At 34.2% G+C, this 14314-nt stretch overlaps 4 protein-coding genes across 7 annotated transcripts in view; all 4 read left to right on the forward strand.

The window, feature by feature from the left end:
* Positions 1-3149, forward strand: part of LOC110637539 (solute carrier family 40 member 3, chloroplastic) — a 30074-nt gene extending 26925 nt beyond the window's left edge. Inside the window, 4 exon segments of the mRNA XM_058144583.1 lie at positions 2481-2548; positions 2822-2942; positions 2945-3079; positions 3082-3149. Of these exon segments, the coding sequence (XP_058000566.1) occupies positions 2481-2548; positions 2822-2942; positions 2945-3079; positions 3082-3134 (377 nt within the window). The 3' untranslated portion in view covers positions 3135-3149.
* A 2226-nt stretch (positions 3150-5375) lies between these two features.
* LOC110670526 (tip elongation aberrant protein 1) lies at positions 5376-9645 on the forward strand. Of its 4 annotated transcripts, none has more exons than XM_058144584.1 (9): positions 5376-5862; positions 6917-7444; positions 7547-7594; positions 7692-7858; positions 7944-8124; positions 8219-8309; positions 8391-8803; positions 8886-8990; positions 9067-9645. In XM_058144584.1, the coding sequence occupies exons 1-9, from the start codon at positions 5731-5733 to the stop codon at positions 9379-9381; spliced, it is 1980 nt and encodes a 659-aa protein (XP_058000567.1). In that variant the 5' UTR covers positions 5376-5730; the 3' UTR covers positions 9382-9645. The 4 variants fall into 4 exon arrangements, with proteins under 4 accessions (XP_058000567.1, XP_021688333.2, XP_021688406.2 ...); XM_021832641.2 differs by having other exon boundaries at positions 5382-5862; positions 7547-7612; XM_021832714.2 differs by having other exon boundaries at positions 5388-5862; positions 7547-7612; positions 7968-8124.
* Positions 9646-11701: 2056 nt separating this feature from the next.
* On the forward strand, positions 11702-13394 carry LOC131178456 (LEAF RUST 10 DISEASE-RESISTANCE LOCUS RECEPTOR-LIKE PROTEIN KINASE-like 2.7). The gene is made up of 5 exons (XM_058143422.1): positions 11702-11948; positions 12096-12389; positions 12455-12742; positions 12926-13043; positions 13139-13394. Exons 1-5 carry the CDS (start codon positions 11702-11704, stop codon positions 13392-13394), a joined length of 1203 nt encoding a protein of 400 aa, XP_057999405.1.
* LOC110637681 (rust resistance kinase Lr10-like) lies at positions 11734-14128 on the forward strand. The gene has a single exon (XM_058143423.1). It carries the CDS (start codon positions 13454-13456, stop codon positions 14126-14128), a length of 675 nt encoding a protein of 224 aa, XP_057999406.1. The 5' UTR covers positions 11734-13453.
* The last annotated feature ends 186 nt before the right edge of the window (positions 14129-14314 follow it).

Here is a 14314-nt window from a genome sequence, read left to right on the forward strand (position 1 = left end):
AAAAAAAATATAATAATTAGTTGGGAGAAGTGACTAAAATAAAAAGGCTAGCAAATTCAATCATAGTATGTAAAGTAATTCACCACCCAAGTACACAAAGAAATGAGTTTAGGGGTAAATTGAAAGGGACAATTGCAATTCAAAGTCAATGTTATTTATGTAGTCTCTCCAAAAGCTTCAAAATTATATGTTAGCATTGGTGAATAGTTGTAAAGTTCGTTCTCCCATTTGATTCAAAAAAGAAAAAACAATTTGTGTCTTGATTTTTTAATAATTAATTATTCTCATATTTTGTTACCTTTATCATTTACTTGTTAACCACATTATCACCCCCTTAGCCCCATTACAACCCTTGAAAGTCCTTTTGATCTTTTGATGGTGTTTTGCTACATTAGTGGAGATTAGAATAGGAGAATTGTCTATGGAATTGAGATATCATTAATTCATTCATTTACTTCTATCATTATTTGAGACACTTTAGTTTATGGATTACTCTATAGTCTATTTAGGCATGATTATTCTTTGTGATTGATTGGTTTGAGCTTGATGATATGGATAATTGACCTAAGGCTAAACGGTGATAACTTTGATAAGGATTGAATTCTTTGTACCTTGAAAGTGGGTATATAGTTTGTTGGTGGCTAAACGTAAGCTTGAGAGTTTGGATAAGTAGTTTTCATAAATTTAAGGTAAGGTATCCCAAATTGCATTAATTATTTTTAATTTGCTTGAGGACAAGCAAATGTTTGAGTTTGAGGGAATTTGTTGCACTCATTTCATATAGGCATTTTAGGGTAGATTTACATCCATTTTGCCCTTATATTTTAGTATATTTTATGTTTTTAGTTTTATTTTAGCTTATTTGTTAACTTTAGTTACTTTATATTTAATTTTTGTAATTTTATTGTTTTTAATAGGTTTTTGTGGCAAATTGAGGGTCAATGGGTGCATTAGAAGGTGATTTAAAGAAATTTGGAGCTCCTTGAGCATAGAGGAAAGTTAAAGAAATCAAGCCTTGAAAGATCAAGTTAGCCGAAATTTGCTTGAGACTTTGCTTAGGGTATGTCATATTACTTAACCTTAAGCCTGGTCAAGCCGCTAGTCAAGCACGGCTTAAATCCTATACGTTTAAGCTTTCATCCCAAAACCTGCCGAGAATTGCTTAAGATCCTGCTTGAAATCCTATTTAGGGTAAGCAGCAATGCTTAAGGTGCAGCACAGGTCATGCTGGAAGTCAAGCATGAGTAGAAAAACCCATTTTATTCCAAACTTGCCGAGATTTGCTGAGAGTCTGCTTAATCTTAAGCAGATGGTGCAACCAGAGGCTGAAATTTGTTGAAGAAGCTGCTTAGGGTTAAGTAGTACCTTAAGCAGACTGCCCAGAATGTGAATAATGCTGCTGACTTGGATAACTTTACACCTTATTTCCTATCCACTCCTTGGCTCTTATCTATTTTTAGGGCAACCTTTGGGACCATATAAAAGCATTATTTTCTAGCTTTTGCCACAAGAGGAAACGGGAAGAAACAAAGGAAAGAAAAAAAAATTATAAATAGAGAGAGGAGGAGGACTCCATTTTTCTTAGGGAGGAGCTACTGCAACCATCTTTGGGAGCTCCATAAATTAGAGTTTTGGGTTCTTTTACCTGGGTTTTTCTATTTTTAGTCCTCTTATCATGTTTTTCTTTACTTTTCCATCAATCTTTCTTGTAAATACCAACATGAGTGAGTAAACTCTTTAGATTTTAGAGTTGAAAAATATGTTTTAGATTAATTTGTGGATTTGGACTGGATATTTCCATATTTTATATAAATATGAGTTTTGATTCCTTCTTTGTATGCTTGATTTACTTGCCTAATGTTGGTATCCATAGGGTATTGTGTTAATCTTTGATTGAAGGACCAAAAGGTGAAAGTCATTGATAGATAATTAAGGATTGGAACTTAAAATTACTTAGATTTAGAAATAAACTAGGATTTTAAGAGGAATTAATGATTGGTTACAAAACTTAATGGGTTTTAAAGTAATCAAATAACATACGAAAGTATGTTTGGTTATTTTAGAACACACTTTAGTTTGCTTGAAAAAGATATCAAACGAATTTAGAATCAATTACCTTCAAACTCTATTTTTCTCTAAAAATTGGAATACCCAAGACAAATCCCAATTAATTTATGCATAAACCTCCAACTCTGGAATCACTTTTAATATAATTAGATTTTGATTTAAATTATTCGTTCTTAATTTAGTTTAATTGCAAACTAGATTTAGAATTTATTTGTTTACTCTTTACCCATTCCAATTAGATTAATCAATTTACTTTGCTCATTTACATTTACCATTTATTCATTAATCATTAGCCCAAATAATCGATTCATTCATAGTTTGATACTCAAACGATAAATCCTCGTGTGAACGATACTTGACTTATCACTCTATTACTTGAGACGACCTGTATACTTGCGTATACGCCCATCAAGCTGTTGCTGTTTATTGTAGTGGAGCTCTTTCCCAGCAAAGCCCACTTCTCTTTTTCTTGGGATTGATCGTAAGGATCATTTTTTTATGTCTTATTACATATACATACTAGAAAACTGTTTATGGGAAATTTTAGTTTTTATTTTGTTGCTTAGGGAAATAATTTTTCTAGTTGCAAACTTATCAAACTTGACCAACATTATTGAGCTAGTGTCTACACTTTTGGGAATTGCTATGTCAGGAGCCTTTTGAATCAATGTAAAACTATACACATGTATCTGTGTTTACACTGTTGCTCTTCTCTTCTACTGTCTTGTAATTAATTTGGAATTCCATACAAGAGTTGATCAAACTCTATATGCACGTTTTATCAAGGTTGGGACACGTGTCATACGATGTTGTTGGGGCACAAATTCTCCAAACAGGGATCCCATCATCTAAAGCAAATCTGATAGGGGCAACAGAGTTTCAGTTGCAAGTTTGGCGGAGTCAGCAATGTTGGGAATTGCAATAATTGCAAATGATGTTTCACATTTTGGATTTTTGGCAATGCTATCACTTTCATCAGTGGTTGGGGCAGCGTGGGTGTTTTGCCGGTGGTTGTTAATCCAACAGATGAACAAAGAAGTCTTTTCTCCTACGAGCCTAGGTTATAAATTTTTAGCACAAGTTTCGTGTTTTGGCACATAACAAGTCTAAATTGATTTCCTTGGAGGCATTGCTCTTCACTGTTGTGAACTTTCTCTGATAGAAAAGCAGTAGATTCATTAGTTAGGGAATGCATTTCCCTTTCTAGATAAACTTATAAACCTCTCCATTTTTGCATTGTCAACAGTTTCAGTTTCGAAGGAATGAAGAGCAAGGCCTTTTAACCATAACAGGAGCCATGATATAGCCATATCAGAACATATGTTCAAGAATCTGTATGCATCATCTACCTACAGGAGGTTTGCGGTACATATCCTCTAGTCACTTAGTGATCAGAGTTTCTATAATTTCACAGCTTTGTTTTAAAAGTCTGTCACATCCCTCCTGTGCCATATTGGACCATGTACAGTGATGACAAGATTTCATTCTCACTAGTGCTGCAAAAACAGCTGAAACAAATTTGCAAAGCATTTGATTTATTCAATTCTTTTGACACCAATCAAAGTTTGGTTTCAGATTCACCCAACCTTCATAATTGGACCTCTGCTCTTGACACACTCCTCAGTCTTTTTTTTTTTATTAGGTGCTGATTATAATTTAAAACTCGTACTCGTGATCTTACAGCTCATAAGACAACCATCCTGAAAACTTACTATGGAGGAGAGTTGAAATTATTAAACTATGTTGTCTTGTAATTTTCAGTATGTTTTCATTTTATGGTGTGGGAATCTTACACACTAATGGAGTGAAGTTGTGTAATGGGAGTTATCAGTCAACTGCTGCACGTAGCCGTCACGCAGGCCTATTCATTTTTCGAAGAACACACATCTTAATTTAATTTAAATTAGCAAGGAATTATCAAAAGAAATAAATAATTTTAGAAATAAATAATTTTAAATAGTAATTTCCTAATTAAATCAAGAAACACGAGAGTATTGGGAGTTCAAGTTACAAAGAAGGTCACGTGAATCAAGGCATTCTTAGAATTTACAAATCTCCCGTGTTTGTCGCGTGTATTCTACGTCTTTCTTCGTTTCCCGTGTCAGTACTATGTTTTTTTTTTTTTTTAACTCCTTTCTTCTCGCCATATTTTCCTCATTTTCTCACGATAAATTTCCAAACTCCTTTTTCTATAAAAATTAAAAATTTAGCTTTGAGATTAGTTAGAATATCATAGATAGTTTTTTTGTTGTTAATTATTATTTTTCTGATACTATATGTTTACTATTCAACAGCTTTAACTAGAGAGAGAAAAAAAATGTAAAAAAGAAAGGAAAAGAACATAGACAAGGAGAAAAGGGAGTGAGAAACAGTGATAAGATTTTCTTTCTTTCACCTTTGTGAATGGCCTCCATGTGCATCACCTAAAAGACTTGTCATATCAATTTTAAAGCACAAGTTCCATGGCATTTCACAAAGCAATATTAAGACTAAGGAAATAAAAAGAAAAAAACAAAAGGCAAAACTTGATTATATTCTTAATTAAAATTATATTTGTAGATTAATAGATGATACTTTTAACCTTTTGAGAGAAACAACAGCAGTCCAAGTACCAAAACTAAGAAAAAGAATTTAGAATTCTCACAACACAAGCCCCACACTCCCCCCAAAGAGCCTAGAGAAGAGACATTTCTAGATCCACATCAATAACCCACCTTGAAAATTGGGTGCATATATGGATTAGAGGAAAAAAAAAAAAGAGTGGCGGGGAGAGAGGGAAAAAAAGACTTCTCTATCATCAATCCCAATGATATCATGCTAGCAAAGAAAGGAGAGGGAAGTAGGGAACATGAAAAAACCCCATGTGAGTTCAGCAGAAGAAAAAAAAAAAAAAAAAAAGATAAGAGGAAATTTCTTCCTCTCTTCATAAGCCTATTCTGTCAAAATCATCATACCTTCAAACACCTTCCCCATCATTTCCCACAACCCAATGACCCCACATTCCATCATTTTCAGTTTGACAAGCGTGAGAAGTAAACAAACAAACATCAGCTTAAAATTCATGACTTGAATTTTGATAATTTATTTTTCTTGAATATTTTGAACTATTTAACTTTAATTCAATTAAAATAAGCTATTTTTAAGTATGTAAAATAGTACGAATTCCAATACAAATAGCACTCATGATTTTACATGAATTGTGTTCTATTCTCCAACCGTGTATTTGTATTCAGTCATATAAGTGTTTGTCATTGATGCTTTACTATTTATACAGTGAACAATTTTACTTCTTCTTATTCCTTCAAGCATATATACTTATTTTTTATTTAAGTGGGATAAGAAGATGATTAATTAAATATTATAGAGAGAAATTGTTCTTTTCACTACAACCTCCTGTTGACGTTGGTTGCCACAGTGATTGAGACTTGAAAGCGCCCATCTTTTCATGTCTATTGACACTGATAGTTGATATATCACTTGGCTTTGTTCATGTCCTCTTTTGACCCCCTCCTCTCACCTCTTCCTCTATTTCTCATCCACCCTTTTCTTTATCATTGTCAAGCACTGTGTTGACTGTCGAACAAGTATAGCTAAAGTTTCAGCTTCAGAAACAGTAAGAGTGATATATAAAGAGAGAGAGAGAGAGAGAGAGAGAGATAATTAATGGGTTCTCTAGGAGATGAAACTACAAGGAACAAGGCAATGTGGCTCTATCCTAAAGTGCTCGGATTTAATCCACCTGAGAGATGGGGGCACTCTGCTTGCTATTCTCATGGAGTTGTTTATGTCTTTGGGGTATGTTTAATTTTCTTTAACGATAGGAACTCTGATTTTTTCCCCTTTTTTTGTTTAACTATGATAATATCTGCGTATCCCATAAAGCTGTTTGTAACTGATATATCTTTTACTTCTGCTGCTTGGATGACTTGTATATTTGTTCTTTATAAAGTCATGCCTACTTCTGATTAAAAAGTTGTTTCCTAAATAGATTTTTCTGTTACGGATTATTGTTGTAGGCTTTGATATATCATGCCCTTGTTTGGTTTTGTTTTGTTCTCTATGTTATAATTGTTTTATATTCTTTTTACTTCTGTCTGTGGTTGTATAATAGTATATTTGGCAAATGAAACATATACTTTTTTCATCGGTTTTAGTTCTTTCCTATCTTTTGCTGTTCTGTTTAGTGTTGAAATGTTTCTGAAGCTTTGTGTAGGTTACATATATTTTCTGTACTTTGTTGGACAATGATTTTCTAGGAGTGTGATCATCACTCTATTTTTTCATTTATTCAGTTCTCCAACGGCCCAACAATCCCTCTCTCTCTCTCTCTCTCTCTGTCTCTCTGAGTCCTCCCAGCCCTTCCTTTTAAATTTTCCTTTCTTTTCTTTTCTTCTTATTCCCTCTAATTTCTTGTTTTTTTTTTTGGTAAATCTTCTTGTCATTTCTTATTGTTGTATTTTAGCAAGGAATCATTCATGTCTTCATTATGTGTGTAGTCCATGCTAAGTTATAGTTATAAGAAAAAAGAGAGAAGAGTTTCCTGCTAATAGTTATATACTCCTATTTTATTTTGCATTTCAAGAATTATGAATTTGGTTGAATTTTGCTTCTAGTAGAAGGGCTAGGGTTGGGTACATTTGCTTCTTAATTATTGTTGGCTATGGCTATTAATGCCATGTCAAAATTTGGTCCTTTCCTGATCTTGAAATAGAAGAATAGATGGGTATTTAGCACCAAAAGAAAAGGTTTTTGTACTATCAAATGAACCTTGCTGTGCTGTTTGAAAGAAAATCTTGTAATTTCCATTGTCTATCTACATTGTAATAAATTCTCTATTTTGTGAATTCAGGGGTGTTGTGGTGGCTTGCATTTCAGTGATGTTCTCATGTTAAATCTTGATACAATGTCTTGGAACATTCTGGCAACTACTGGCCAAGGACCTGGCCCGAGAGACAGCCACAGTGCTGTTCTCGTCGGGCGCCAGATGTTTGTATTTGGAGGCACAAATGGCTCTAAGAAAGTAAATTATCTTCACGTATTAGACCTTGTTACCAAAGAGTGGATAAGCCCTGAATGTAAAGGCACTCCCCCGTGCCCTCGCGAGAGTCACACTGCTACACTTATCGGTGATGATAGAATAATGATATTTGGGGGCAGTGGAGAAGGAGAAGCAAATTATTTAAATGATTTGCACATTTTAGACCTCAAGATCATGAGATGGAGTTCTCCTGAGGTGAAGGGAGACATTCCTGTTCCTAGGGACAGTCACGGAGCTGTCACAATAGGTAATGAACTTTTCGTGTATGGTGGTGACTGCGGTGACAGATACCTTGGTGATGTCGATGTGCTTAATACTGACACACTGACTTGGACGAAGGTATTAAGTATTGTCCGTGCCTTGATCGCTATTTTAGTTGAATTTTTAATTGTTAAATGGAATGGATTATGATTTTAGCGGTTGGTGTGTTTTTCCTGACAGCTTCTTGTTCAAGGATGTTCTCCAGGTGTCAGAGCAGGTCATGCTGCTGTGAGCATTGGGAATAAGGCAATTAATGCTTGAATTATGCTCATTTGTTCAATTAGTTTTCAGAAATGAGAGGCAATGTGTTTTTTATTATCTGCAGTTTTATGTCATTGGCGGGGTTGGAGATAAACATTACTACAATGATGTTTGGGTCCTTGATGTGGTTACTTGTTCGTGGACTCAGCTTGATGTACATGGCCTGCAACCTCAAGGGCGGTTTTCTCACACTGCTGTAGTTACAGACTCTGATATTGCCATCTATGGAGGGTAAGTTGCAACATTTTGGCTTCTCATCCCTGCCCTTTTTTTTTATCCACTTGTAATTCTGATGAGACTTGCTTTCTGTTCTCAGTTCGTTTTGTGTCTGTATTGACAGGTGCGGAGAGGATGAACATCCTCTCAATGAGTTGCTGGTCTTGCAGCTTGCAGCAGAGGATCACGATGGCCGTTACAACACATCCATGTGCAAGATTTTTGGAAAACACTGGAACCAAGAAAAGGGGAGATCCCCTCGGGGAGCAGAAAATAACTCGGTAATAGAATTACCATGAATTTGCAGAACGTGACCTGCTTCATTTATATGCCTTTCAAGTTAGGGGCAGCTTATTAATTTTTGCTGTGAAGCAGAGAGCTATCTATTTGGGAAATGATAAAATAATCAGAAAGGGAGCTCACGAACCAGAATTAGAAACAAAGCAAGCTTTTTGGTTCAGTTCAGGTTTGTTCAATATAATAATTGTTGTCTGAGTACTTTGTTTTGAAGATCTCCTACAGGACTAACGTTAATATTTTGTTTTAGATACTCAATATCCAAAGAGGAAAAGAACCGTGAACTCAAAGTCATGGGAAGTTGAACCAGAACAGGAGGAGCATTCTCTTTCACTCTCTCAACATTCATCTCCATCACAATCTGACCAAGAACAGACCCCAGTTGGAAAACCTGCAGATTTCAGAGCAGCGGCACAAGGATTTAATTTGTTTAAGTCGTTAAATCAAATTCCAAGAAATTGCCAACCTAATGTAAATGATGTTGCAAGTTACCAGAAAGAACCTGGGAATACAGCCCAAAGAATTCCATATAATCTCCAAATTTTAAGAGAGCAAAAAAAACCAGAACAATGTGCTCGTGTTGTTCATACAGGCAGACAAGGAATGCCTTACCTTTCAACGTTGGAAGAAAAACCTAAAGATGGAGGGTCTGCTCAAAACCTGGTAAATTTCAAGAATTATAAATGATGTATCAATTCTTTTCCTGTATTCTTGCTTTAAATTTTTCTGTTCTTAAAATCCTCAGATTGGTGCTGAGGTTCACGGTAGAGTTGATGGAGCATTCGACTCAGGTCTTCTGATGACTGCAACTGTTAATGGGAAGATCTTTAGAGGAGTCTTGTTTTCACCTGTAAGTTCAATAGTGTTTTATATATCCGAGTACCTAAACCTTTCAAGATAAACGTATGAAAATTCTGTTTTATCAGGGACCTGAAGTTGTATCAAGAGGGGCTATTCTACCGCAAAATCATGCATCTCCAGCAAACCACATTGTCAATGTTCAACAATTTTCTAACTCAGTTCGGATGGAATCCTCAAAGCCTTCACAGCAGCCAACGATATTCCCCTCACAAGAATCCGGTCAGAGTTTCCGGCAGACTCAAATGACTAGAACATATCCAGTAATAAGAGCTGCTCCATCATTAGCCAAAGAACCAAAGCTGATGAGAAGTGATCTTCAAGGAGTTGTCCTAACACTGGGAGGACCTGCAACTGCAAGTGGCCATGTTGGACAAATCTAAAGTCGTAATCTTCTTCTCCCATGTACAACCAAAGAAATTTTAATTTTTTTTTTTTTTTTTTGGGTTCTGAAGAGCTTTAGGCTTGAAGACTTGGGTCAATTCATCTGATATGAAGTCTTTTGTCTAGTGCTAATTGAGTTAATCAATGTAATATTAAGAGCAGAGCTTTAGTGACGATCTTTAACCTTTTTGTTATATATTGAGGTCTCAACTTTCTGATTGAGCGGAGTAAAATCAAAATGTAAATGTCGTCCTTATCCTTAATTATTATTGATTTACTAATTAATTTTCAATCATTAATTATTGAAGTGTTATAAGGATAATTGATAATAAATTTAAATTTTAAGGATAATTAATTATTAAATTGAGTTAATTAATTTAAATTTTAAGCAACAATAAATAAATATATATAAAAGAAAAAATATAAAAATATGAATTATAAATTAAATTAATTTAATATCAAAAATTGTAAGAGTGGGACCCAGGGAGTACTAAGATGTTTGGGGAGGGGAGATGGAAAGGACGGCACCCGCGGTTCTCGCGCGATACTGTCTAAAAATAAACAGAGGTGAAACAGGTCAACAACAGCCGTCAGATCAATCAGACACGTCAGCTACTGTTGATGGTTAGAAGATTTTTCCATTTGTCACCCATTCTTTTCTGATTAGACCTCTCTCCTGACGTTGTTTACGTCATCCACGTAACCCTCCTCGTCACCCTGCCATCTTTTTTTCTCGCGGTAGCTTCATGTGCCACTTTTCACCTGCTCATTGGAGACTCCCCTTTATACTCTTTGCTTCCAATCCCTTAAGCCCATTGGGCCTTTTGACAAGTATACGTATTTTAATGATGTATTAAAAAATAATTTAAAATTAAATATAATAAATTTTAACTATAAAAATAATAAAATAATTTTTTAATTACATATAAAATATTTTTTATTTTAAAAATAATTTTAAATATTTAAATTTAATGCCAAACAATCACTTATAAAGAATTGTGGTGCTCATACCAAATTTTATAAAAATTTAATTTCTTACATAAATGGAATGCTTAGAAAAAGTTGTGATTAATTTGAAAAATCTTAAAATTGAATAAACTAAATTTAATAAAAATTTTGAATTTTTTTCATAGAATAAGAAAGATGTATTATTAATAAAAATAAAAAAATAATATTTTATTAGATAAGACTTATTTAGTTTTAATTAAAAACTACATATATTTATTTAGTTTAAAATTTAATTTTAAATTTATTTAATCATTAACGACTGAAAATATAAGGGTATCTGATAATTTTTCAAATGATATATATAATTATTGGGGGCTGAATTAAAATTAAAATTAAAATTAAATCAGTTTAATTTTAAATTAAAATTAATTTTAGAATAGATCATAATTAGGTCGAAACATATTGATTAGCTTTTTAAAAAAATAAAAAATTTAATCAAAATTAAATTAAGTTGAAATCGGGAGGCTATAATTCAATCTAATTTTCATTGAAATTATTGGCTAAATTTAGTCATGAAATTATAATGGGCTTTTACATGGATTCTAAAAAACCCCATTGGCTATCATTTTGGATGCTAAAGCTACACTAATTATAATTTAGATCACTACATCAGTAAAATTTGGGTTATTATTATTATTCTTTTAAAATTAAAATTTTATTAATAAAATCTAAAAAACACTTAACAAATTATGTACATTCTAAATTTAAAAATGTTAATTAAACAATAATATTAAAAAAAATATTATAATTATTCTGCAAGAAAATGAGTAGCTACATTAATTTGTTACCAAATCTAAGCTTACATTAGATCAGGCTCTTATCTAATAAAATTATGAAATTAGCATATGATATAACTACTCTTATAAGAGAATCAGCCACTACATTATCTTGTTATTAGAGTAATCATTCTCCAAAAAATAATAACATCATCAAATGGGGATTGTTTAATGTTTATAGACTTTGACTTTCAAAGTCTATGCTAGAAAAAAGGAGTCTTTGAGAAGAATAACCCAATTATAAAAAATTTTATTAAATATATTGTATTTGAAAATTCTAAATAAGCAAGTGTGGAAAAGAAATTGCCAGCCATTAAATTATTTTGGACTAAGGAACAAGTCAAGAATTAGTGAATTACATCCAAATTTCACTTCACCCTGTCTCGTGGTACATATAATTATTGTTTTATTTCTATAATTTTAGTTGAAATTTTAATATAAAATTTTAATATTAAACTCAACTCAACTAATACGGTTAACCTACCTTATGAAAGTTGAAAGTTGTGAGGAGACGGTAAAGGTTCCTGTGCTGCCGATGGATTCAGCAAGCAAAAACAGTAGCCTGAGAGGGTGGGACAAGGGATTTAACCTCACTTGGTATGCAAATTATGACTGTTCTACCTGCGAATGCTCTGGTGGGCATTGTGCATTTTCATATCTTCGTGATTGGACTAACATTTGCTTTTACCCTGACGGAGGGCGCAAGTATACTCCTCCCTATGAGTTTCCAAGGCCCGAGGATACTAATAAGTGTCATCCTTACTTTTTCGAGGAGAACCCTGGTGAGTAGTCTTCTTCTCCTCCTCCTTTTCTTCATGGTTAAGGGCCTTAAGTTTAATACCAACTATTTGTGTGGTTAGCCAGGTTCAAGCTTTCATATGGGCTTGAACACTGCAATCATAAATGTTACCTCGTCTGATTCTTTGCAGATCCTAGAAATACAATTCCTGGATGCCCTGTTTGTGTGTGCAATGCTAGTCGCGTCTTTCAATATCCTTTCTGGTTTGATGGAACAGGTTCTACATATTGTGGTTATCCTGGTCTCGCGGTGTCCTGCGATTATGGAGGCGTTCTAAGCATTTCAGATGACAAATACTATATCAAGCACATCGATTATGAAAGACGCATAATCACATTAGCAGATGTTAACATGATAAGCAATAATGCCTGTGTTAGTCCTGTCCATATTGTCAAGCTTCAAACTCCAAGCTCTCTGTCCTACGGTGATGAAACTTCCTTTTGTACCCTTTATTTCAACTGCATTTCATTCCACCATTAACATGTCAAGGGGATGGAAATAGCAGTATAAAGTCGCATTTGCCAGTTTCAGAAAAATCTCCCATTATTGACTACTCATGTGAGCAACTATTTCAAGTTCCATTGCTCAGGAAGGCTGTGGAGACTCTAAATGGTCGTGGTTCATCACAAATCTTGAAAGAAGGTTTTGAGGTAAGGTGGAATCTTGATCCGAATTGCGGGAAATGTGAAAAATCTGGGGGAGCTTGTGGGTTTTACACTAATTCAGCTTGGAATTTTTCTTGCTTTTGTCCTGATAGGCAAAACCATCCCCAAGATTGTAATATCCCAACCGGCACGACCTCTATGAAATATGCCATTGGATTATTGCTTACATTCTTTCTTGCTCTGGCAAAAAAAATATAATAAAACCCTTAATTCTCAAGCTAAGATATAGATTGAGTTCCACTTGTTCTTTATTCAATCATATGCTAACAATTCCACCTTCATTAACAATCTACAGGTTTGCCCATGAAGACCAAGCTTCTGATAGGTAAGAATGAATCCCAGAGAAAAATAATGATTATAATGTCATTATCTGATTCCTTGTCCGCCCCCCCTTTTCTTGTCTATGTTGTCAGGTGTTTCCGTAAGTATAGCAGCATTAGCTGTTGCAGCACTTGTGTTCCTTATTAGAAGTAGACTCTTATCATCCAATTTGTACTTGTTATGGAAGAAGAAACATGAAAATGCCAGGAAAGTGGAAAAAGTTTCTAGAGGACTATGGATGCCTAACTCCCAAAAGATACAATTATGCAATGACAAAGAAAATGACCAACACCTTCAAGGACAAACTGGGACAAGGAGGGTATGGGGCAGTATTCAAAGGGCAACTTGCTGATGGTCATTTGGTTGCTGTTAAAGTCTTGAGTGAATCCAAAGGTAATGGTGAAGAATTCATCAATGAGGCAGCCAGCATTGGACGAACTTAGCACATGAATATCGTAAGTCTTTTAGGATTTTGTTCTGAGGCTTCCAGAAAAGCTCGTGTATGAATTCATGCCAAATGGATCCCTTGAAATGTTCATTTACTCCAAAAAGAACAGAGGAAAGCAAGTTCTTAATTGGGAAACACTTTATCAGATTTCCCTTGGAATTGCTCGAGGCCTTGATCACTTGCATCGTGGATGTATCTCAAGAATTCTTCATTTTGACATTAAGCCTAATAACATTCTTCTTGATGAAAAGTTACTGTGCTACGATATCTGACTTTGGCTTGGCTAAGCTGTGTCCAACAGTTCGGAGTACAATATCAATGCCTAGAGCAAGAGCAACAATTGGCTACATTGCTCCAGAAGTTTATTGCAGGAACATTGGAGGAGTTTCAAATAAGTCTGATGTCTATAGCTATGGAATGATGGTTCTGGAAATTTTTGGAGAAAGAAAGAACCTGAACCCAAGAGTGGAGAACACAAGCGAAATATACTTTGCACACTGGATTTACAAGCGCATTGAACAAGAAGAAGATTTGGGGTTGGGGAAATTCAATGAGGCTGCAGAAGAAGAGACAGCCAAAAAGATGGTGTTAGTGGGCTCATGGTGCATACAAACAGATCCACCAATTCGACCTTCAATTAGCAGAGTTGTGGAAATGTTAGAAGGAAATTGCAGTGCCTTGCAAATGCCGCCAAAGCCTTATCTTGATTCTGCTTCAAGCTCAACATGATTTCTACTCTTGTTTTTAAATTTAACAGTTTAAATTAGTTAATCATAACTTGTTATATTATAAGACATATTAGAGGATTTGAATAAAATACGTAGAAAGAAATTTCAAAAAAAGTAATGCAAAAAAACAAAAAAAGTAATGCAAAAAAAAAAAAAAAAAAAGTCCCCATGAAAAATTTGCACCATT

This window comes from Hevea brasiliensis, chromosome 3 (assembly GCF_030052815.1).
Source record: "Hevea brasiliensis isolate MT/VB/25A 57/8 chromosome 3, ASM3005281v1, whole genome shotgun sequence".
NCBI classification, from domain to species: Eukaryota; Viridiplantae; Streptophyta; class Magnoliopsida; order Malpighiales; family Euphorbiaceae; genus Hevea; species Hevea brasiliensis.